The sequence below is a fragment of the Podospora pseudoanserina genome, chromosome 3 (genome assembly GCF_035222485.1).
Source record: "Podospora pseudoanserina strain CBS 124.78 chromosome 3, whole genome shotgun sequence".
NCBI lineage: Eukaryota > Fungi > Ascomycota > Sordariomycetes > Sordariales > Podosporaceae > Podospora > Podospora pseudoanserina.
The window spans coordinates 937,462-962,223 of NC_085922.1; the positions used below are offsets into that span (position 1 = coordinate 937,462).

General features: G+C 50.0%; 5 protein-coding genes across 5 annotated transcripts; 1 reads left to right on the plus strand and 4 right to left on the minus strand.

Moving 5' to 3' along the window:
* Positions 1-6,556: 6,556 nt before the first annotated feature.
* QC764_302750 (uncharacterized protein) lies at positions 6,557-7,321 on the minus strand (the record flags this gene model as incomplete). The annotated part of the gene is made up of 2 exons (XM_062945388.1): positions 6,557-7,214; positions 7,278-7,321. The coding sequence occupies 2 exons, from the start codon at positions 7,319-7,321 to the stop codon at positions 6,557-6,559; spliced, it is 702 nt and encodes a 233-aa protein (XP_062801356.1).
* Positions 7,322-10,400: 3,079 nt separating this feature from the next.
* Positions 10,401-11,123, minus strand: QC764_302760 (uncharacterized protein). The gene is made up of 2 exons (XM_062945389.1): positions 10,814-11,123; positions 10,401-10,699 (listed from the first exon to the last, which is right to left on the minus strand). The coding sequence occupies exons 1-2, from the start codon at positions 10,872-10,874 to the stop codon at positions 10,497-10,499; spliced, it is 264 nt and encodes an 87-aa protein (XP_062801357.1). The 5' UTR covers positions 10,875-11,123; the 3' UTR covers positions 10,401-10,496.
* Positions 11,124-16,959: 5,836 nt separating this feature from the next.
* Positions 16,960-17,472, minus strand: QC764_302770 (uncharacterized protein; the record flags this gene model as incomplete). The annotated part of the gene is made up of 1 exon (XM_062945390.1): positions 16,960-17,472. The coding sequence occupies one exon, from the start codon at positions 17,470-17,472 to the stop codon at positions 16,960-16,962; it is 513 nt and encodes a 170-aa protein (XP_062801358.1).
* A 411-nt stretch (positions 17,473-17,883) lies between these two features.
* Positions 17,884-19,726, plus strand: QC764_302780 (uncharacterized protein). The gene is made up of 2 exons (XM_062945391.1): positions 17,884-18,575; positions 18,641-19,726. Exons 1-2 carry the CDS (start codon positions 18,331-18,333, stop codon positions 19,575-19,577), a joined length of 1,182 nt encoding a protein of 393 aa, XP_062801359.1. The 5' UTR covers positions 17,884-18,330; the 3' UTR covers positions 19,578-19,726.
* An 83-nt stretch (positions 19,727-19,809) lies between these two features.
* On the minus strand, positions 19,810-21,537 carry QC764_302790 (uncharacterized protein). The gene is made up of 2 exons (XM_062945392.1): positions 21,506-21,537; positions 19,810-21,437 (listed from the first exon to the last, which is right to left on the minus strand). The coding sequence occupies exons 1-2, from the start codon at positions 21,520-21,522 to the stop codon at positions 21,158-21,160; spliced, it is 297 nt and encodes a 98-aa protein (XP_062801360.1). The 5' UTR covers positions 21,523-21,537; the 3' UTR covers positions 19,810-21,157.
* Between the last annotated feature and the right edge of the window lie 3,225 nt (positions 21,538-24,762).

Consider the following 24,762-nt stretch of genomic DNA (forward strand, 5'->3'; position numbering starts at 1 on the left):
CGGGTTCGCCAGGTGGGTGACATCTTTTCCAAAGCGAATCGGGTTAGAGTCTGGCTTGGAGAAAGCAGCAGATATTCCCACAGAGGCATCGATGTGATGTAGACTTTTCACGATCGTCTCCCCCATACCTACTCGACGCAGTCCCTCCCGAAGATCAAGAGTCGACAAGACTTTGACGACCACTACCGCCCTATCCTGCCACTACTGGAACAGCCAAGTACAGTCTCAATTCTGAATCAAGCCGTGTTACTTCTCTACAGGCCTTGGTGGAAAAGAATGTGGACCTTACAGGGGAGCGTCCTGGGGAAAGAGGTTTTTTGCTATGTCGGCGACACATTCTTTCCTATCGAGTGCTTTTACACGTTTTCATTCTTCATCTACTTCGCTATTAACATCAACTGCTTTCTAGAGCACCGCATGACCAGGCGTGTCTCGCTCCGCGCTGCCTGGCGTATTACTGACCTGCGAGACTGTGTGGCAAAGACGGGAAGAGTAAGCCTGCTCTCGGCCTTGGAAGCGCCATGGAATCGGATGGCAACGGACCCGACAGACAAGGTGATTGGATTGTTGGGCCTTATAGGGAAAAGACCGACCTTGTCCCGGAATATTCCTGGTCCAAAGAGAAAGTGTATCGCGCCGGCTTCCGAGCCACACTTCAAGAGGAAGGAAATCTAGACGCACTTGGATTCATATCAGAACTGCCAGAGAACAAAAACACGAATCTTCCTTCATGGGTTCCTGATCTGGGAATTACACTCCAGGAGCGGGAGCGATCACCTCGCTTCGCTCTCCAAGTTGACGTTTTGCTCCGGCCTCTACGGCATCCCTTCTCTGCTTCGTAACCCACAGGCTCGGATTTTGACAGACAACGACGACCTGATCTTGAAGGTCAGTGGCATGGTCTTCGACAAGGTTCAACACGTCGGGCCTCGCGATCCTGGTTGGGAAGCTCTAGGCACGAAGTACAAACCTGATGAGTGGCAGGCAACATTCCGTCCTACATTGGAGAAGTGGCGCAAGATGATGAGAACCCAACCAGACCAGAGATACCACACCAGCGAGCCACTTTCTCAGGCCTTCTGGAGAACAGTCCTGGTGGATCTGAAGCAAAACACCCCTGATGGACCAAGACAAATGGACAGCCAAGACTGGGAGGATTTGGTCGCACTCGAGACGAAAGAGGGGCTCGAAGAGTTTTTAGCGAGGGTGACATCGAACTGCCGGAGAGCCTTTCGTCAACTACGGCTCATTGAACAGTTTAATAGGCGGTTCTATGTCACGGTGAATGGATACATTAGTCTAGGACCGCCAGGGTTGGATGTGGGGGACAGTATTTGTTTGCTAGAGCTTGGCCAAGTCCCCTATGCGCTTCGTGATGCTGGGCCAAGGAAGTGGACGTATTTGGGGGAATGTTACGTTCATGGGATCGTGGATGGAGAACTAGTCGAGGTGGAGGGTTCATTGTGGAATTCACGGGAGGAATTCGCTATTGAGTAGAGGATTGACTGGGCCCAAGACACCATCACTGTCTGCTCCCAGTCCCCGTTCAACACACCGGCGATGCTTATTGAGATGGAATTGAACCTCCCATACATGTTGGAGTAAAGACTGATGTCGGTTCTTCTCCGTAATTCCAGGGATCTATTATCTGTAAGGTGCAAAAGTCCATTTTCCACTGCTTAGATACCTTCCCTCTTCTCCAAACAAGCTCTTTGCATTCCAGAATCTGAAGCTGATAACGAATCTCGAGGAGAACTTGAAGCAGCACAGGAAGAAACCTCGAGATCGATCCCTGAATCATCACCGAAACACAAAGTTAAATCACATTTTCGACTAGCAGATTGGAGTTATACGCCTTATTGTCTTTACTCTTAACCAGAAGTTCCCCTTCGGTATCCCCAACTTTTGCTGCTGGCCCAGACCGCACCGTGATATTATTGATCACCAAAGCCCCATGCCCTCCACGACCCCCCGCACTTCTTCCTCGACTTCGCCCAACGTACGGCCGTTTTCGTAAAATTTCTCTACAGCTCTAGTCAGCATGATAATACTTAACACCTGATCATCTTCGCTTACTCACTCAGCAAGACAAGAGGAGCGCAAACCCAAAATGTTTTCTTAATGATGGACGTCCGAATCTGAAACGATGCACGCGGCGAAGACAACAGCACCCTTCAGAGCACGCTTGATGTTCAGCGGCTGCTCCTCTTGAAAGGTTCGCTCGATGATATGAGTGGCCAGCTCGAAAACCGTCGAGAAAAAGCTCCAGTCGAACTCGAGGCTAGGATTGTTTTGAAGTTCAAGGAACGAGTCTAGGTAGATGCCTGATTAGCAGCGCGCGCAAGAGGGTGTACAGGGGGAGCACCCGGGACCTACACTCGTCGTGTGTGAGGAAGATGACTCGCTTCCACTGTGAACAATTCGTCCGGCGACCTTTTAGTTGTCTTTTTCCAGTAGGTAACTTACGGGGCATCGCCACGATACATGGCCCATAAAAGCCGCTCTTGATCGGGTCCAGCTCTTGCTCGGTGTCGCTGATCAGGTGATAAGAGGGGGACATGATATCTTTGAGAGCTCGCTTGAGGCTAAGTCTTTGTTCATCCCGGAGCATTTGATCAGTTACAGCCGTAGCGAGCTCTAAAGTATCCTTTGTGATATCTTGACCGGTTTGCCGCATGGCGACTTGGTTGCCTTGGTTGATGTTCATACTTGAAGCGTTGCTTTTGGGTGTGCCTTGGGAAGTGTCCTTGCTGGAATAAATCAGGAGGCAGAATTCGGAATGTTGTTGCTAATTGTTGGCGGTGGTGTTGGGAAGAGAAAGCGTGCAACACAATATGGAGGGTCGAGAATTTACTTTCGGCTAGGGAGGGCATGACAGTGTCACAGACATCTCGCCGCCCAAGCACTCCTACCTAGACAGGCACACTGTCCTTTACTGGCGAATCGAGTATATATAAATGGATTCCCGGTATATCAAATGTCTTGTAAGGCCTGGCAGCTAAGCTAAGCGGTAGTGGGCAAGTAAATATCTCAAAAAGGAATCGTGTACCTCATGCAGTCCCTTGTGATGCATGAATTACTGACACCCCAAACTAGCTACTTGAGGCCTAAGGTACCTAGGTGTTCTCCCTCGTTTCCTGCATGCCTGTCCTCCCAAGACCCCTTGAGTTCGCTAGCCACTGTTTCGGTATGAACGCCTTCATTACATTGAGGAAGACAGGATATCGAGCGCCTTTCTCAAGTCCGAAAAGAAATCACCGGGGGTCCATCCGTATTCATCATAAATCACTAAAATGAGTCAGCGCACGCATCACAACTTCCCCCACGTAATTCTGGTTTACTGATAATGACAATCAGGCAAGCGCCGTAGAAGTGAAGCTGGATCTCGTCTCGACTGTTGGTATGATACAAATGCCGGACGGTGACACAGACATCGCGAAGGGCTCTCTTCGTACTCAAACGCTGTTCCTCATAGAACGCGCGATTCACTGTATGGTAGGCCAGTTCCAGCACGATTCCCTTAAATGGACGACCTTGATCGAGCTTGTAACATCAGGAGGTAGTTGTCTAGATATCGTGAATAGCTGGTTAGCAACGCGCGTGCGAGCGGGAGCGTTGGATGGCGTGCAACCTACCGGCGTGTCTGGTCAGGCTGATCAGACGCCGGTACTGTCCGCGAGGGGGGTCGACTGAATGTGATGAAAGAGGGAGATTAGCGTGCGCACACCTCAGTTACTGCTGGAAAAGCGGTCGGTGAAGTGGATGGTGTGGGTAGGCATCTCGCTTCTGCAACACTTACCACCACGGATCAGATTCGGAGCCCAGGCCCCAGAGTTAGTCATCTCCTGAGCTGTCATGCTGGACAACCACTCCTTGTAATGGGGCATGATGGGGAGAGTCAAGCCATCGAAGGTCGGCGTGATTTCGGATCCGATGAGAGTTGGATGTCGGACTAGAAGTACTTGCGCGGTTGACTGAAGTTGATTGCATGGAGGGAGATGTGAAAATAAAGCTCGGCGATGGTGGTTGTGGGAACTGGACTGGGAGAACACTAGTGGGGTGGGGAAAAAACGCGACAATTTATCCTCCACAGCGACAGCCACGGAGCATCTCGGCAGGTAAACAATGGTACCTACCCAGGAAGATGGGCCACACATGGGCCATTGCTTTCGAGTGAATATCCACGGCTCCATTCCGGCTCAAACTACCTACCTTCGGGGTCCACCTTTCCACCTAGTGTTGTTGACATTGCTTACCTAGCAACTAGCAGGCTAGGGCCACCGCGTTTCTCTTTTGTTTGGAACTGAAAGCTCCCCACTGTCACGCTCGCCATCCATTCTTCGTCGCCGCTACCCCAGTGCCAGACCATATTTACTTGCTAATTGGTCTTATGTACGGTTCATTACTCTCCTTTTCTGCGATTGTGCTTGAGTATATGTCTAAAGGGATCTTGATTATAATGACTGGAAGTTCGAAATTATGGTCTCGACTGTCGCGTAAATCTCAGAGTGTGTCTTTTGGTACGCAGCCTTCCAGATGTCTGTAACACGGATCAGTAAACAAGGCGACGCGCTGGGGTCCCACGGTTCCAAACGGCAACCATGAAGGCGCGGTATTATCGACTCAAGACTGGATTAAACCGCTAAGCCCCAGCATAGAATAGACAATGTCTATCAGTATCAGGCTCTGGATGTTTACTATAAGTACTCCAAGATATCGCAAAAAGCGTTGTGGCAAAAGCGGTAGAGTAGAACGTGGGACTGACTCGTGGCTCCTATGGAAGTCACTGGGCGTCGTGGGCGAGTCCCTTTGATATCTGGATTTTACTATACGATAGCCAAGGGCACTGAGAAGCATACTCTTGCCGGCTAAACTAACAATAACGTGCAATGATAGGGCATATTAATTTCAAAATCCAAGACATCGTTGGGTCTATGAGTTCTTTTTATCACAGTTGACGCTAGCTAAACCGTTGACCATGGCTAAACCGTTTAAACCGAGAGCCCTCGAAACCCAGATCTCTGATTGGCCGGTGAGCTGGCAATTGGAGGGGGGTTCCTTGCACGAACAGGGGTTTCACATCCCATTTTAGGACTAGCACTTCCATATTAGGCCTAGTATGATCGAAGATGACAGGGATCCAGGCTCTTCTACCATAACCACCATCAACCACCAAGACCACCACCACACTGCGCATCACCACATCCATCACCAATTGCCAATTGCCGGCCGCGCGCGCGTCGATCGATCAATAGGCTGGTGGGCAGTGGCCAATGGGAGCCCTGTCAATTGACTAGTCAGCACTGGCAGGGCTGCACGCGAGGGACTGGCTTACCTGGGTGCGTTGCTATGGATGTGGTGGGCGTGGGTGGGTGCAGTTGATCTTGGTGATGTTGAAGGTTGAAGACGGCTTGCCTTGCAAGGCCCTGGAAACCATGGTTTTGAACAGACTGTGAGCCGTGGGTCCTGAGCCGTGGTTCCTGAGCCTCTGGCACCTGCCTGGGTGTATGGGAATGCCCTTACTCCTTCCATTCCGGCCTGACGAAGACTTCAACCAAGGGCACCCCCTGCAGCCCTGGCTCAACTGGCCAATCAGGGTCCTGGATTCTTAAACGGTTTAGCTATCTTCAACGGTTCCGCTGAGGGCAACCGTTCCGGGTGTTGACTGACAGTTGGCTCAGGGCAACCGTTCAAAGGTGTGGTAAATTGCCAGTAATGTCAAGACGGCCTCTCAACCGACATGGGGTTGAGAAGCGGGCAGAAAGTGCTTGTGTATGGAGCTTGACTCTGTCGAGTCAACTTTTATTTGTACCTTCTTCAACGGGTGCAGGATACGGAGAGAATTGCGGGCCGGGCGGAGGCAGTCTGCAGCCGATTCCCAAACTGGAGTGGAAGATTCAACCCGTTCAAGAACAGGTAATATTCTTGGGTGGGTGGCTCTACCCCCTCGATTCCCTGCCTCCCATCGCGACTGCCCTTATCTGGGGACATGTGGCCGACAGAGTTGGCCGACGCTTTGTCTTGATTATGTCCTGCTTCGGTCGAATGGTGGCTACGCTCGCTGTCTTTTCGATTGGTGCGTATACATGTTCGTTGGGAGTCACAGCAGGTGCATACCATTCAACGGCTTTACTAACTCAATCTTGTGTTCCCTAAAAGCATCACCTCGACGCAGCGCCGTCCAAATAACGGGGCGATGACACCACAGACGAATGTCAGGGTCCCAGAAATCCAGGAACAGGGGAACAGGAAAGAAACTCAAAGCAAGGACAAATGCTGGGGTCGACCGACAGTTAATGAGAGAGAAGTGCGGCCCTCGGTTGGGGAACCGACCAAGCAACCGCAAGCCGCCCAAACGAAGGTCCATTCATCCATCCGCTCCCATACTGTCTCGACACCATCCCGCTGCTTGTTCTCCTCTAGTTGCCTGGGCATCGGAAAGCCTTGCAATGCGTCTTTACGTCGGCCCCATTTTTGGCAATGCTCCGCAATAAATTCTAGATTAGAAATCAGGGGAAACACAACGTCGACGGTTGCTTCATTGTGAGAGGGGGCACTAGTCGACTTCGAACATCGCTCGGACCTCATTCCTATCCAACTGACCGTTTGTATCAAGTGTCAGAGTGTGGTGGGTGGTCCAAGACCAATCGATATCATATTGCATGTTCGAGTTCCCCGAGACCGTGAGACGTGGCCTAAAACCGTATCTCGGTGCATGTTTGTTGCCTGTGCTACGTCTCTCGTGCTCGCACATCAGTTGACATGTTATTGGGACTAGTTGACTGCAATTGTCCGGATTATGCTGTCGAAGAAAGTGGGCTTCAATGTCGGGCCACTTGATATGCTGGTGCTCGCATAGCCGGAGGACTCCTTCCCGACCGATACAGATACGGCTTCCGTCGCTCTTCTCTGCCTGTGCCTTGGAGAAGGCTCGAACCGAATGCTGTGTGGCACAGCCTGAGCAATGCAAGCGATTTGATTCATTGGGGCAGGCGAACTTGCATCTATTCCAGGTCTTGTTTGTAGTTTGGATGACCTCGAGGGGCGCACTGGGGGTATTGATTCTGGGTGTCGAGACGGGCAAGACGTCCACACGCGGCGAGGGGTCCGGCCTGCTGGTGCCTGGGTAGCCAGTGGAAGCAAGCACCAGGTCGCTGTGTTGGATACAGTCTCTACAGAGTCGATCTATGCGCAGAAGGTACCTAAGTCGGTCCCTACCCGTCCTCGTTAGCCGCCAATCCATATCTGTGTTAAAACAAATTTTGCAGACGACTTACCAATCTCTGTCTGAGTGGCGTGTCAGGTGCCAATAAGCTTCCATGAGGTGACCTTGGAGCCGCTCATTCTAACTGCGCCCAAGAAGAATCTGGTACGTAGAGAACGGAATGTTTGAATAAACAATTCGTCTAAGGCTCTTCGAGACTTGGCCAAGAATGAGGCGGGTGACCGGATCGCCGTCGAGACACTCGACGATCATTATAAGCAGCTCGTCTGGGATGCGATACAGCCAGCTGTTCTTCATATTTTCGGCTGCAGCTGAAGCAAAATCACCATGCATCAACAGAGCACTCCCAATAGCCGTGAGTGTCATCTCGAAGATATTTCTCCGCCTGGCGCGCGTGACCTCTTTGAAAGGTGTCTGTCCGAGGTCCTTTGGGAAGGCGATCAATCGATATCGAAAGTTATGATTCAAGTAGCTGGTGGATAACGGCAAAGGGTGTAATTTACATGCAAAATCAAGCACGAGAGAATACCATGGAAAGGCTGTTGGTTGCGGGTGCGAGGAGACGGACAAAGTGGAGGAGAGAAAAGTGTTCCAAGAGCAGTTTCCATAGCAGGCGACATGAATGTCAACAACAAGCCATGGGGCAAGAGCTCGCCGGGCAATGATTGAGGGATGCTGTCACCGGGCGGATGCCGTCATATGTGGATCCAGTCCATCAGCCTTGTTAGTGGACCATGGTGCGGCTGCATCTTGGCATTCCACATCGGTCACAAGGTTGACCAGAAGCAACACAACCTAAAGCTGCATCTGCTCAACAGCAGCAGCAAGATCGTTGCCAGTGCGGCGTGCCTGCCTCCGTCTTTTCATCTCGGCCTGAAGCTCCTTCCACGCCGCGACGCAGCGAGTGTGCTTTTGTCTCTTAATCTCGGCCTCGTTGCCGGCTGACGTTTCACTACCAGCAGAAGCTAAAGGGCAAGCTTCGCCGGCATTCTCCCCGCTTCTCTCATGGTTCCAACGTGTGGGGAAGTTGGGCAGGGAGATGCTAGAGAGCAGGGTACTACTGGGCAAGGCTATACGACAAGAGGTTAGTAGTAATCACAAAATTAACAAGATAATGGAGGTGAATACCATTGCCGGGAGTCGCATTGCTCATGGCGGCTCGATGGGTCAGCTTGCGCTGCCTTCTGTGGTGAGGTTTCCACGGCTTTTGGCGGGCAGGGGATGGCATGGCTGTCGATGGGAAGCCTTGGGACTGCGACACGGAACTTTCGGTTGAGGGGAGGGTCGGAAACCGACAGACGCGCTCGGAGCCTGTATCGAGCGCGGCCTCTTCATCCTCTGACAGTACATTGGGGTGCTGGCCTGGTTCTCGCAAGTGTTTTGGATCGCCGTCCAGATCTATTGCGGAGAGACTGTCGTCGAACGCCATCATACTCGCGACTTGCGCTTCATTTTTTCGCTGCCTTTCGCCGACTTGCTGCGAGTGAAAAGGTTCCATTGGGGTCGCAAACTCAACGCTTTGTCGGACAGATGCGGTAGGCAATGAAAAGTGGGTTGAGGCTGCGTTTCAGGCCAGATGTGATGAAGCTGGTTGAGTGGAAGAAAGGCGATGTAGGGGAAAGGCGAGGTCGCGTTGGGAGTCAAGGGGAATGTGAGAATACTAGGTCGGCTGTTCAAAGTTTGATGCAGCTGATGATGGGCAGCAACCTACATCCCTCTGTGCAAAACCCAAAGAATGGGATGACTCGTTTGCCCATTTATCTGCGCCGTTGAAAGTCTATAGAGAGACGTCTTCCAAAAATGCCCTAACATCAACATCATCACCCGCGGGCTGCCTACTCCGGCGAACAACTGGTGAACTCCCCTGGCGAGCCACAAACACCGACAAAGCGCCACCCATCGTTCAAATCCCTAGTACCCACTAGTCCGCATCTTCCCACTGCTTCAAACTCTTCCTTCGACGCATCAGGCGAATTCAGGTACCCCCCATTCTCGGCACGTGCAACTGGAACAACTATTCGCTGTTTTTTCTAACTGTAGGTGCATATCTGAGGGTGCTTTCTTACCATTCCTAGCTAGAACATGCTGCGCGGTGGGGCACAACAACGACTTTAAGTGGGTGTTCAGAGACGGCTTGGCAATACGATGGGTCAGTGAAATAGTGGTGACTGCTTCGCTCTGGCTCTGTGCATTGTGGTCGACGTTCTGCTGGCGCTCATGAAGGTCCATGGTTTCTTTTGAATGACTCTGAGAGGGTTGGAGTTGTGAAGAGAGCTGGATGCAGGGATACATTTTCACCAGATCAAGGCGGTGGCCCAATGATCAAAAATGCCCGCCATTGTATTGTCATGACCCTGCCGGCCAATAGGTATCCATCGCAGTGGCGGTCACCTATACCGATTTTGCACTTCCAGATGTATGAGCTATGGGGAAAGACGGTCAGGTCTCACAAAAGCCCATGCCACCACCGACCATTCCGAGCCCGTCCATTCTTCCCTCGGGACTCTCCATCTAACTCCATGTTTCCCATGATTAGCTATTCATTCCCTTGATCTTGAATCTCTACCGTCGGCTTGCGCGCCTGAGCCTCGGCCTCCCGAGCCTTCCTTCGTTTCAAAATCTCTTTATTGATATTCTTCGAGCTCTCGTTGCGCCGAGCCTACCTCATACAATTAATTCTTGCGTCTATTTAAGCCCAAGGATCCCGACCTGCCTCTCGGTAGGCTGGCACCTTGGGAGCTGGTAAACAAGGTGAGCGAGTCTAGGTGCTTACTATCGTGGTCTGGAACAACAGCAGAAGCAGTGTGATACCGCTGCTTATGCTTTCTTTTGCCATCGACCCTCGCCTGCAGGTCTTGTGTAGTCCTCGTTGATGCGTTCCGTCTGCCATGCCGATATCGGTTGGTTCACTTGCTCCGTTGCTCCAGATGGACCATCATCCGGTCGATTCCAAGATCACCAGGTACTTCGTGACCTGGTCTTTGTTTGGGACACCCATTTAAGGGAAATTCAAGGTTATCGGAAGGCAGACAGAGCTATACAGAAGGTCAAAGAAAACGCACCGAGCAGGCAAAAGGCACCTGAGCTATCTAGGCAGCATGAATGCAAAACAAGTTATGGATTGATATATAAAGAACAAAAGACATCAATAACAACGCAATGCAATCCGTCATCTCGACGTGGTACTTGTCTGGTCCACCCCGGCCTACTCCTCCCTGAATTCCACCCTTTCACACCTCCTCTCAAGTGTTGAAATGATTCCTCCATCCCTTCACCTCCCACCTTGAACAAGATTCAGCTCCTCCACCCCAGAGACGACCCCCCAAACTTCATCCTCTCTGATGTTTATCTCTCCACACGTAACTAAAGCGCCCTTGACTCGATTGGCCGCCTTCTTACTCCGGGCCTGGATCTTCTCCGTTCGTCGTGGTTGAAACTTGAACAAGCAGCGGTGATGTAACACTCTCTTGGAGACTAGAGGCGAGGGTTGGGCTGTTAGCTTTAATATCAACTGAATCTCTACCCAACTGAGCTCTTGAAAGCTCAAGCACACGAGGCTGGAAGTAGACAGTAGACGGAAGAACAAACCTCTGAATACCGCTCGGCGTGAAATTTTAGTCTTGGTTGTCTTTATGGCTTCCTCCCTCATGCCAGTGGCCTCTTCGCTTAGTTTGCTCGATCCTCTGCCCCTGATGATGTCAAGGTTGGAGCTGACGAGATGGAAATAAAATGGCTCCAAAAATGGATCCAAAGGTGGATGTAAAAATAGGTCCAAAATGGGTGTAGCAATCGCTGTAAGGATGGATCCAAGAATGGATGTAAGAATCGTTTCGAGACGGAAGGATATTCCGGCGGTTTAGTATTGGGTGAGAAGATGATGAGTGAGAGGTAAAATTTCTGGGGTGCAGAGATTTTATGACGTCGAACCTTCTTAGGGCGCCCCACGTCCAGGCTGCTGGCTGTACCTCGTCCGCTCCTTCTTGTTTTTCAAATCTTGTTTAAGGTATGGAAGGCAGGCGCAGTTTGTAGCTCTGCTAGTTCAGGAAAATGCAGTTGAGAGAGTATGTAGTTCAAACCTATCCTTGATTCGACACCACACACTCCTCTTGAGCATACGCTCTACCATCACCTTTTCAGCAGCGCGCTCCATCTCCGCCATCTCGCGTATCTTCTTGAGATATGACGGGGACTGAGCATGTACAGGAACTATAGAAATCTAGAATTCTAGAAATCTCTCATGTTAGCAATGCCAGAACGATGGCCAGATGTGAATGGACCGGTTGCTGGTAGGGGATTACTGTTGGGCTGGTGACCTAGGAAAGTCACTGGCTGCGAAAATGAGGCCAAAATTGGCCAGAAAATGGTAAACAAATTAGTATTACAGTAGTTGGTTGTTTGTTAAAAAGAAAACAGTAAGAAAATCCAGCCCCAAGAGCAAACCAGTGTGGGTCTGGGAAAACCCAGGCCCTTCAGCGTCCCACACATATATACCAAGAGCAACCCGATCACTACTTGAAGAATGCGGTACCCGGTGGTGCTTGTTCTCCAGCAGCAAGTGAATAAATCACCCTGATGCCAGGCCAAGCCAGATAATTTCCTGCCTTCTTTTCTTTCATTCTTCATTTTCCTTTACTTCTCAAACCAGTTGTCATCAACCACGGCATGGCGAACAACCGAAGGGATCGTCAGTTATTTAAGGTGCAGTACAGCCAACGACGGCTCCCACGTATCAACTACTTGACAAGATGGACAGGCACGAAACCAGCCAGAACTCCTCCTGCCAGCAGTCTACCACGGAGGCCAGAACGACTTCCACCGCCAAGGAAAGCAGCGTGACGGGGCCCTTGAACGTCCAAGTCGAGGCAGGGACACAAAACCCAAAGGACCAGTACGACGATAAAGCTTGGGACGAGACCACCACGTCCACCACCGGGTGGACATCTGGATACCTGACAAGTTCGGTGATGGGTTTGTGAGACGCGGACAGCTTCCCCGCAGAGGTGTGTAATTGTGGGACACTGAAGGGCCTGGGTTTTCCCAGACCCACACCGGTTTGCTCTTGGGGCTGGATTTTCTTACAGTTTTCCTTTCAACCAACAACTAACCACTGTAATACTAATTTGTTTACCATTTTCTGGCCAATTTGTGGCCTCATTTTCGCAGCCAGTGACTTTCCTAGGTCAGCAGCCCAACAATATGTCTTATTTAATACTACCATTTACTCATGTCAGCGGGAGATCTCCGATCCGGGCTAGCAGCCACTGCTTGACACCGTACTCAACACAGAATGGGTGAATGAAAGTGGATGAGGGGGGAAAACGGAAGATATGAAGATGGTTAATCATCCCACCTAGTAACTCACGTTGCTGCTCAGGTCTTAATATATATATATATATATGTGTATAACGTGCGTGATAAGCGAGTGGCATAGACAAGCGAGTCGCGCACTCTCCGTTACCCTACAATAACTACCCTCAATTATACAGCCACAATACTAAGAAACCATGATAATGTTATCGGAAATTAATAAATCAGATGATTCTACAGCCTCCTGGCACGTACATGCATTATGGCAAGGCTGGCCGCACACACTATAGTACTGAACTTTCGTATCAGGCCTCTCTACACTACCGCTATCAGGCTATATTTTTCCTACAACCTCCCTACCCACGGCCTTCTAATTTAGCAGATCCTATATATCTTATATAGTAAATAATCCTCCAAGCTACATACGTATTCTTTTAGCTCTCTAGCGCTTAATTAAAGCCTCGTTAACCTTACAGAGTAAAGCGTTTTTTACATGAAAAAGAGTTACTTAGTATATTATAGCTATTATAACCTTAGTAAGTAAGTCTACTACAGTTAATATTAAAGTCGGAATTTATTTTAATGGTTAATAATACGACTTTTAATAAGCATTAACTGTAAGTTAGCTTTTAGGGGTTTTATAAAATCTAGAATACCTAACGTTATAAAGTACCGGGCCGTAAAATCTGGGGTATTAGCGTATAAAGCTTTATATTTAGCTTAAGAAATACTTTTTTTAAACTATACAGTATAAAGATAGTACCCGCAAAACTACCGTATTTATTTTTCTCCGTTATAAAAGCGAAGAAAGCCTCACGGAAAGCATAGAGGAACTTAACTTTATTTTCCGTGGTTGATATATACGCGTATTAATTCCTCGATTTAGCAACTGTATACTTATTTTAGCGGCCTAAAGTAGCGAATATCGAGTAGCTAAAAGAAGTAAGAGAAATATAGAGGTATATTGTCACAGTTAAACCAACAGCAGGCTACGCCACATGTGGGACGCGGGGCGTCCAGCCAATCATTAAGGAAGTCAGGGGACGGCCAATCAGGCATGGACAAAAGTGCTATGATGCCAAGGCTCACGAGCAGTCTGCAGGATGCAAGGTGCTAAGGGTGATCAGAGGCATAGCACGACGAGCATATTGCGGGATGCAATGTGCTAGGAGTGATCGAGGCCGTAGCAGGACGAGCATCTCAGGGTTCCAAGGTCTATATATACGGAGGAACTGGCTGGCGTAGATAGACAGTTCCGCAGTATGCAATACAAGTCACAATCGTTGGTATCCAGACTATTGTGATAGAGACAAGCCATTGTTGTACACTGTTTAGCTGTACCGAACCAAGATTGTTCAGAAGTGCCTTCAACCAGTATCCCTTTCAGAGGTTCTGGATAGAGGTCCGTCACATATATAGAGCGTAATAATATTATTTTATTAATAGTAGCGCTTAAATCCGGTCGAATAATATTGAAATAGGTGCTATTGAGGCCTGTAAATATAGGCTCAAATAGCTATCGGCGCAGTACACTAAGAGCAAAGAAGACTTTAACTGCAGCATTCGACAGTTGCTGTGGCACTAAAGGAGGGAGGATTACAGGGACAGCGCCCTGTAATATATAGGAGAAAATCACTGTAACATAGGCTTATGAGGCACTAATGAGTGTAGTGAACCAGTATATTAATTAAACCTTATAGACTAAAAAATACCACAGTGGATAGAGTGTGAGGCAGAGGTCTTTATAGGCTATCGGCCCTTTACTCGCTCCCCGAGAGTGACTCCGCTCCCGGGCCTGAACGCGCGTTTCCCAGGTCCGAACGCCTGCTATATACGCTAACCAAATATAAAGTTAGGGGCCACGTTACAGGCCACGTTACCGCTACCGTTTGACCACTGCAAGGCACCGGCCTTAGCGCTCGGCCTTCCGGGACCTCGGATTGCTTCCGGAGGCCGAGCTTCCGCTTAGGTAACCGCAGTCCCTAAACACTGCTAATTCAAGCCATCGTTTTGCCTCTGAGGCCCTGTAATATACAGGGCTCAGATACACTGTAAAATCTACAAACAAAAGCTGTATTTTAAATATATTTATAGTTCTAATAAGGCAGTAATTCTTTATCTTATTTATATTAAAATATAGAAGTTATTTCTAGCTTTAACAAAAATAGATTATTACTATCTATAAAAAAAGCTAGTTTTAGCTTTACTAAAGATTAACATTTTATAGTTCAATCCTAACGGTAAACTACATAATTTATATATGAAAGCTATTTTTAACTCTATGAAGATAGAAGACACTGATAATAATATCTATTAAACCAGATAGCTATACTACAAAAATAACTTTTAAAGCTAAATAAACCTACTAGAAAGATAATATTCAATATATTAACTTATATTTTCAATAATCATAGATATAGAAACAATATTTAAAGCAAAATAACGTACTGAATTTAGACTGACTTAAAGACTATTTTTAATATAGATACTATACTTCATAAATTATATCTAACTTTAACATAAATATTAGTTCTCTATTATTATTTTTTTTACTTATTTTCAGCAGAATAATTATTAATATAGCCAAGGTTATTTTCTAGCACTTTCCACCAAAAGCCCCCTACAGTGCTAATATCAATTACTATAAAATAGATATATACTTCAGAATAGCTCTGCTATAGTCTACCTCCAGTATAGCCTAGTCTCAGGTGGATTCAACCATTGCTTACCGTGCTCAGAGCTTTACTCACCGTACCCAGGGCTTTGCTCACTATACTCAGAGCTTGCTCACCCTACTCAAGGCTTTGTTCATCCTTACTCAGAGCTTGCTCACCCTACTCAGAGCTTGCTCACCCTACTCAGGGCTTTGCTCATCCCTACTCAGGGCTTCTCCATTTCTGCTCTGGTTAAAGCGGCGAGTGCCCAGGTTCAAGAACGGAAGTGGAAATCGTCCATGTCTAGATTCCGATATTGCAATGGATGTTGTCAAAGCACGCCATGATGGTATGTGGGGACTGGCATCGGTGGCTCGTCATATCCGGCATCCCGTCAGAGGACCGGTCTCTCAGAAGAAAGCTTGGAGGACATCTACAACATTACAGCTATTAGCATGGATTCCATCACCATGAAAATACAACAGAACGTAGATAATCTACCTGGGAACCCCAGCAATCAAAACAAGCCAGCCGCTCCAGCCAAATATGATGAATACACCAACTGCCATGAAGCCTCATTCGTGTGAAGGATCTCGATGGAAATGAGCTTGAAATTGGACGACGCAACAGGAGATCTGCCAATGGTTGTCAGAGAGAACTGGGTGAGGTTGGGTTGCGGGAGGGGCAGAACCTACTGCCTTGAGCACGCGAGCATCCCCCTTGGGCTGTTAACAGCCGACAGGCCACTGGCGACCCCGGGGTCTGTCCCCCGGGCCAAGATGGGCAGGAACCTGCGCGTCCTATCGATGTTAATGCTGTTGGACCTGCTGCTGCTGTTGGTTTCTATATGGATAGACGGAACCCGCCATCGTGGCGATTGGCTAGGAAGCCGGAGAGAGGAACAAAACTAACCCCGAGATGGCGCCATGGTACAGTACCTCGAGGAGCGAGGAGTGTAAGCCATCTAGACATACGAGAGGTTGCTGATTGGCTGATGGGAGGTTGAAAGTGACCGGATTATGGATGGAAGAGAGGAGGAGAGGAAGAAACATATTTGAGAGAGTCCAGCTGCTCAGAGGAGAGGGAACTTGCTTCTCGAGCTTCAGGCTCCTGCACCACTGGAGTTGAAGACCTATGCCCAGCTAGAAGGTCCCACTTTCCTTCTTATCTGCCGACGCAAAAAAGCACTGGCAGCCCACCTTGCTCTGTTGTCTGACCATCGATACGTGTCATCGGGGCGGAAGACATCATTCTCTGTCAGGGTTAGAGGGTAGGTTCTTTCCTTGCCAACATGTTCTTGCCTTCTCACCCCCGCCCACTAGGCAGCTATGTGGTGCGATAAGACGTGTGCAGGGGTCATTGTGACATCGAGGGTCTGGTCAGGCCAATATGGTCCGATGGCAATGACAATGCCAAAGATGATGATCGGAGCTGTTGATTAATTGCTCGGTGGAAAGACCAGGGGCACCTTCAGTTAAGGGACTGAGGGCTGTCACGATGGGTCTGGCTGTTGACTATGTCCTTGTGAGCACCAAGCTCACGATGTGTCGCTCACAAATGATACAAGGAATGGCACAGTCACCTTGGTTTCTCATCATGCTCCCAAGAAGTGTGAAATTGACTCATGAATCGAAACTAAAAGTACATGTTTTATGCCCTTCCGTGCCATGCTGTCTGTGATGCTAGATCCTCGTCCTCCGTTCCTGACGCAAGAGTACATGCCAAAATGAGTCCGTCTGTTGAAATTCCATGCCAAAGTACACAAGTTGTCATCTACTCCTCCGCAGCCCCCTTGATATTGCGATCACCTCTGCCACTCCAGAACGCCTTGTTGACCTTGTCATCATTGGCCTTGGCCGCTCGGCCGTGCTTCTTCTCAAACTCGGCGTTGTGAGCATCGACCTCTTCTTGTTGCTCTTTGGTCAGGTTGGGCTTGTTGCCAGGAACGCTGGAGTTGCTGATCTTTGGTTGGGCCGGGGGATGGTGGGAGCTCTCCAACGGTTCTCCTCCACCGGTGCGGCCCTTAGCGCCACCTTGGGCGAGTTGGTCGGGGACAAAGCCGGCTCCAGACGAGCCTTCGCGCTCGCCTTTCTGGACGGCATCCTGCTCGATGGCTTCCTTGCTGCGAGAACCGCCGCTTTCAGCGCTAGCCTGCTCCGCCGCCTTAGGGGAAGAAACATCGCTGTAGGATCGGCCCGGTCTCACGCCGGTGATGACTGGAAACGCCAGTCTGCGGGACATTGGAGTAGCTTGGGCAAGCAAAACGCGAGCGGTGAAGCGGTTCATGATGATGGGTGTGGTTGCGTAAGATGGTGACAAGAGAGGTCTGAATGTGATTTGTTTGGAGATGTGAGTGCCCGGTTTGTTGTCGAAGGTGACAAGCTAAAGTTGATGATTGAAAAGGTTCAAATTTGTATTTAGGATGAGAATAATAGCAGCAAAGAGCTCTTGTTTGGTAAGGTAGGGGCTGTTGAACCGATGACATCATCAGCATCATCCCTCCAATTGTGCCAACTTGGGCGCCAAGCACGCTCCTCTGTCCCCCACAATTTCAGGGGCCAGGTCCCGTCACTGTGGGGAGCAGTGGATGTTGTGTCACTGTGGGGTTCACAGGGCATATGCCGCCATTTAAGACATCCAAACCATAGTTCATCTGTAGTTAAGAATGACTATCTTCTTCTCTCGGATTCGCATTCGGCAAGACTCCATGAAGCCATGTCACTGTCCCATTGGTAAATTTCCGCGACACGCCAAGATACCGTACCACCCCTACCCACCGGTTAGCTAGCCCCACATCAACATGGCCGTTGACCCCCTCCTTTGTGCTATCCCTCCTGCCTCGATGTTACAATCATACAATCAGACGAGATGTTCACTGCGCGGCCCGTGCCTCCCTGAGCAAATTAAGACCGAACCCTACCTAGTACCCCTTTCATAGTAAAAAGGCCGCATATTCCCGCCGTGCTTAGTTGACTGTCACTCTCAGGAAGCTGAACCTGACTCGATCCCCCACGCTGAACTTCAACAGACTCATCGAACCCAGAAGGTCAAATCCGATTTGGGTCGGCAATTTCGTCTGAACCAGACCTGGACCTTCTCTTTCTCTCTGTCCCGAATAACCTCCAGAGTGACAAAAACGAAAACATGGGTTCCATGGCAGCTGTGCTAGACACCTCCGCCGCGCCCCCTGGCAGCGCTCAGCAACGCATCGCACCACAGCTGCCCACCACTGCCCGCCTGTTCCATGCGACCTGTGCCTTTGCGGTGCAGAAGCTCCTGCTGCCCCCATGGATCTTCCTCAGAAAGGTGAAGACCTACATCATCTCACCTGGGGAGACGTACCCCGACCAGATCAAAGCATACCCTGCTCTGAAGCATTTACCCATTCGGTAGGACCCTGCTACGTTTTGAGTTGACCGAGAATTCCGGTTCGATGGCTCACCAAATTTCATAGAATCTTCCTACCCCCAGGCTATGACCGGACCAGCACCAAACGCTTCCCTGTGCTCCTCACCATCCACGGCGGTGGCTTCGTCCTGGGCAACCCTTGGGACAATGACCCCTGGAATCGCGCCTTCTCCAGCAAGCACGGCTATCTCGTCGTATCACTCAACTACAGCAAGGCACCTGGCTCCCCCTTTCCCAAGCCCGTCTACGACCTCGAAGCCCTCATCCAGCTTGTCTTAGCCGACACAACACTGCCCATCGACTACGACAGGATCGCCATAGCAGGCTGGTCAGCAGGCGCCAACTTGACTCTGGCAGTCTCTCAGCTCGACACCGTCAAGCTCCACGTCAAAGCCGTTGTCCCTCTCTATCCCGTGGTTGACTTTGTCCCCACTCAAGAAACAAAGTGTGCCGGCCGCCGCTACAAGCCCGACCTTGGCGGATTCCGCGGTAAAGATAAGGACTTTCTGCTCGCCATGTCGCCGACATTCAACTGGGCTTATCTCAACCCCGGCACTGACTTGCATGACACACTCCTCAGCCCAGCACACGCCAAGAGGGAAGTACTCCCCAAAAACATTTTTATGATTGGCTGCGAGCTGGACATGTTGGCTCCTGAGGCGTGGAGGATGATTTGCAGTCTGGCTGGCAAGCGTGTGCCGAGAGAGGATGAGGTGGTCGGAAGGCAGATGATGGCAAAGGAGGGAGAGCTGATCACGGGCAATGATGATCGGTATGCCTGGGAAGAGGTGATCAAGATGGATGGAGGGGCGAGATACAAGTGGTTGTTGGTTCCAGATCAGGTGCATGGGTTTGATCAAGACAGCATTGGGCACATGGTGGGCAATGATGTGAAGTGCTTGAAGGATGCCAAGATGAAGACGGAAAAGATGATTGAGATTATTGGGGGTTGGCTGGATGATGTTATGGATGTTGACAAGTGATAATGGGATCTATCTTGAGGTGTATATGACACGTTGCTTCATGTTCTTGGTGTGTTCACTTAGCTGGTAGCTGTAATGCACGCATCGAGATAGAAATGCACAACAGTTGACTGTCAAAACGTATGCCGGAACTCAATACCCTAGAGGTGAAAACCCATACTCTGTGCGGTATGCATTGCTACACTGGAGTCGTCAAGCCTTAATTCTCAGCGCAGAGGTCCTAGAATCAAGAGCAGAACTGAATCGATTGAAAGCCATTAAGTGATTCTAAAGGACGACAACTTCCTCTAATAAACCTTTTCACCTAAAACCTCGTCCCCCTCGCGATGCTGGCCGAGACTAACAGGATCGATCCCGACTGGGAGGTTTGCGCGCCCAACAAACCATCCCGATCCGTTCCAGCAACGCAAATCCCCTTACTAGGTTCAGATTGACCGTGGCCAGACCAATGACACCGACTGAGCGGCTTTCAGCTACAGCACAAACGACATCTCAAACCCCCCCCGTCACCTTCCCCCAGATCTCCAGCAGCACCATAACCCCATAACAGCACGCCCCCGCCTCAATGACAACCCTTTCCCATCCCCAGCTCGGATCCAACCTTCGTAACATTGGCAATCCAGCAAGGAAGTAACTCGCGTACCCCCACGATCCCACCTTCAACATTTTGGATCGATCACCATAGGCGAACCACTCCGTCATCAAATCCGAAGCCATGAACCACGTCTCCGCAAACGCCAGCATGTAACTTAGGGCGAGGACTGTCCCCAGCCTTGCGAGGGGTCTTCTTGGGGAGATGTACTCGTACAAAACCAACAACAAGGAGTAATAACTGATGAAGTAGGCGTGGGTTAGGGGGTAGAGGAATGTGGGGACAGTGTGCGTGACCTCGCGGCGGAGGACGTCGCTGTCAAAGGTTGGGAGGAAGCCCGGGAAGGTGTATCTCATGGACATTAGTTGGAAGAAGTAGGCTGTGCCAAAGTAGGTGCCGAAGAAGACGAGCAGGGCGATATACGCGTTGAATTTGAGGGCGTAGGATGAGGTGTAATGGTGAGAAGACGGCCCGCTGGAGGGGGCATTGTCGATGGCAGCGGGCCCGGGGCGAAAGGGGAAGAGGAGGGGTAGGAGAAAGGGGGGCGAGGCGACGAGGAGGGAGAAGGTGAGGTAGTGGGCGTTTGTTGTCCATGTCGTCAGGGAGGAGGTGAGGACAACCACGGCGACAGTGGAGAGCCAGAGAGGGGAGTGGACGAGGAGCATGAGGCGGTGGAAGTGGGCTTTCTCGTCGCCCGCCCCGTTAGGTGGCAAGAAAGGGGTCGAGGGGATCATTTTGGTGTCGGGGGCGTGGATGGCGATGGTGGTGTGGCGGTGGAGGAGCGAGCGGTCGGCCGTGAGGTCCTGTTTTTGCCTAGAGATTAGCAGAGGCACTATGCCGTTTGGGGTAATTGGAGATCTTGAAGGGTATCGTCCAAGTGCAAGCACAAAGCCATCCATGTCCAAGCACACAGCAAGGCAACACAAAACAAAAAGTAACAGATATAGATAAGAGATAGGTATGTAAAAGGATTTGCGAGCTCGGCGGCTCAAATAGCGACCAAAAAGTCCAAAATCGGCCAGTGGCCACGTGCCGTCGCCCACGACACAATCTTCTCCCCGTCCTCGTTCAGCGCTTCCAGGCGGGTTTCCGCCGACGGCGCGAACGTCCTCATGGCCCAGAAGCGGGCAAACTCTTTGAGCAGCTCGGTGGACGACCAGGCATCCACCGGCCATTTCCCTCGCCAGCCGGAGAGTTCTTCGTCGATGTAGTCTAGGACTACCTGGGCTTCGTCGCAGCCTCGGTGTCGCTCGCGGGTGTTTTTGCTTCTGGATATGAAATAAATAAATATTAGCACAGAACCAACGTGGTTGGAGGAGATGGTATTGAGGCTTACGAATTGTTGGATTCCATCTTGGTTGATTTTGTGGATGACTGTGGAAAGGAAGTCAAAAGAAGAGGATCCAGATTTGAAAAAGTTCACAGCTTGAAATGCAAGCCAACTAGGCCCTAGTAGTCTTCTGAGGAAAGGTGCTCCTGCTGGACGTCGGGGGTTTAACACTTACCCACCAGGAGCAAATCTCCATTCTTCCGTCACCGGGAGCACACTGAGGAGAGAGCCTACTGAACGGAACTTGGATTACAGGGTTTCTCTACGAGGGCAACTTGCATACAGAGTATTTCTGGACCATGGAATTCGGTGATATACAATAAATGTGTCGCTTACACACTACTCTTGAATGTCCATATCTAACTATGTGCCTAATTATAAAATCCCAAGCACACTTGACATGACAAACCGTTTACAGTCGTCGAACAGTCTCTTTCATGATCTGTTCCTGAAAAAGATTCAGAACCTTTGTTTCCACCGTGTCACAAGCCGGTGTTGCTCCTCCATCTTTGCAATCCTATCCTGAACAATGGACAGCGCGGAATGGCCCTCTTTGTCAATGACACGGGGATCACACTTGCCGGTGGAAAGCAATGTGGTGATTATACCCATGACCTCCTCTGGCCTCTATGCCAAATGCATTAGTCGACGGAAAATGTTCCTCCCAAATCTGTCTTTTGCCTCCCCGTCCGCCCCAGCCTCATTCATCAGGTACTTCGCCACGTTCAACTTCTACTCGACTCGAGGACAAAAGGAACTCCGCCACTTCAGCCCTGTCCTCCATCGCGGCGTGCGCTAGCGGCGACATACAGTGATCATCACGAAAGTCTAGAGCTTGAATAACCAGTATGCCTCACTGGGCCGGTCTCTGTAAAGATACTGGCCATGGTTGAGCTGTGACCAAGGCTGTTGTTCTGTGGTGAGGAGGAAGAATGACAGGGTCTCGTCTTCGGTGTGGTCATCATAGTGGTACTTTTGTCCCTTCGCGTTAAGATGGATTTCTAGATGTGATTTATCCAGTACCAGGCATCCTCGGGTGTAGTGACATTGAAGCTCATTCCAATAAGGCCTCTTGAATTGATAGTAGAGAAGTAGTTATCGTACAAGTTTCTCAGTACTCCGCTGTTATCAAGGTGGAACTTCTTCCTGTTGGTGTGAATATTCAGGAATACTTGAACGACTGAATCACCCCTATGGGCACGTGCTGCAAACAGCGGGCACATGTACGTAGCGCTTTCTGGCTTTATGTAGTCGTCTAGGTTGAAAATCTCTTTGCAGAGGCCGGGACGAATCTTGTTCAGACAGTAAGTAGAGAAGGCTAGAAGGTCTGTCAGGGTTGCAGATGGCACTGTAGCGACCGACATCAAAGGCCTTCAGCAAGATAGACTGGCCGATTCCATTGTTGTGAGCTATTTCTGCGTGTCTGAATATATTGCCGGTGGCATATTCCAAGAACGGGTATCGATGCTTTCGCCTGCTGGGTTTGGATCCCTTTTCCGGGTCAAGATTAATGGCAACCCGACAAGACCTCTTCAAGAAGTCATGTGTACGGCCCACAAAGCTCTGGCTCATGTCAGGCCACAACTGAGATATGACCTTCGGGGGCATGTAGGAAGCTTCTGACGGAGTTATGGATGAACTGAACAGTAAATAACGGAGAGCAGTCCTTTGACAGTGGAGTTCTTCGACGAAGGGTGTAAGGAGAAAGGTCGTCTTCGCAGCATCCGGCAATTTCAATGAGACCTTTGGAAGCATCCGTAATGAAGCGATGGATGTCCCCAAGTGTAGGTCTACAGTCCTGCCAATCTGCTGGTTTAAAAGTGAAGTGACCCCTTAGCTTCTCTCCGCACAACAGTCCAAAATAGAGCTTCTCCGGTGTTGATGGCCGTTGCGAATGGAGCATCCACTGAACACTGAGCAACAAATCATCATGTTCGTCTTTGTTCTCGGCATTCTTCGTCATGTCATGGAAAAAAGCGTGTAGATCGGTTGGTATCTTGTCCAGCGTCCCCCATACGGAATAGATCCGGCCTCGCGCGAGGTCCTCGTTGAGCATGTCAATAACCAATGCGACCCATATGAAAACTCCATTGGCCCGACTCTGGAAGCGCTCTTTTAACTCGTCCGCTTTCGGGTGCCTCCCTGGTTTGAGCTTGATGTTGATGTACTTGATAATGTCGTCAGTGTGGCCTTGTTGAGTCTCGAGGTCAAACTTGAGCCTCCTCTCAAGGTCAAGAAATTGGATAATGCCTGCTTGAGAAACAAATACGAACATTCCTGCCAGTGGAAACAGCGTCCCGTCCAAGGCTTTCAAAAATTGTTAGCATATCACCAAGCTGTGACTCGTCACACTCGTCCCAGTGCGTCAATGTAACAGATGAGCGGCGTATTCCCCAGCCCGTGGACAGACTGCTCAAAGATTGCCCTCAGTGACTCAGCGCTCTACTTGTGATTAGGCTGAAGGCAATCTAATGCCTTCTGCAGATGTGGCGCCCTTTCCAGCAACCGGAGGAGCAATGATTGATACATTCCCTCCACTGACTTCTCTAGCGTTTCCCCGCGGGCAAAGAAGAAGAACGAAATGATAATGTTGTCCCCGGGGCCGGATTGGTCTTGCTCGTGGGACAAGGCGAACTTCATGAGTGTTGACTTGCCTGTTCCGGCGTGGCCTCTGATCCAGAGAAAACCGAGATGTGATGATCCTTCAGTTTTGTCACATCTCGCCATTAAAGATGCTCGTCTTTATAAGGTAACCACTGGCAAGTATCGACGTGAGCCCTCTTGACGGTGAGCTGACACACATCGACCCGATCAAGTCGCAATGAGTCCAGAAAGAAGTCTACTTCTTTGAAGCCGAGGATTAGAAGGCCGGGGCCCACCCGATCGTGAATGGTTACTATGACGATCGCGGCCTGAAGGAGCAGTGGCGAGATCGACAAGCGCGCTGGCCACCTTCTTTGAACTCGACATCGTCCAGACCGCTAAAGCGGCACATATCCATGTGGTTTCGGGCGATATGTTGAGTGGTCTCAGAGGTCGGTAAATCCATAGAAGATGATGAGTCTTCCACAACCTTCGTGCCATTGAGAGCTTGAAGTCTGAGCTCCTCCTGAAACAAGTGGGTCTTCCAGCCAATGAACTCGGCGGTAGGGCCAATCTCGTCTCTCAGTTCGCGGAGCCCTTCTGATGTGGGTAGCAGGGTATCAATGATTGCCTTATTGATCCTAAATGCCAAAACTTTGGCAAGGGCTTCAGTCACGCTC

Excerpts from the sequence above, each read along its gene's own strand:
- QC764_302760 (XM_062945389.1), bottom strand. The coding sequence starts at position 10,874 with ATGAGGGAGGAAGCCATAAAGACAACCAAGACTAAAATTTCACGCCGA. Across the intron at positions 10,700-10,813 it reads ACGCCGAGCGGTATTCAGAG|TCTCCAAGAGAGTGTTACAT; the intron begins GTTTGTTCTTCC and ends CCTCGCCTCTAG.
- QC764_302780 (XM_062945391.1), top strand. The coding sequence starts at position 18,331 with ATGGGTTCCATGGCAGCTGTGCTAGACACCTCCGCCGCGCCCCCTGGC. Across the intron at positions 18,576-18,640 it reads CTGAAGCATTTACCCATTCG|AATCTTCCTACCCCCAGGCT; the intron begins GTAGGACCCTGC and ends CAAATTTCATAG.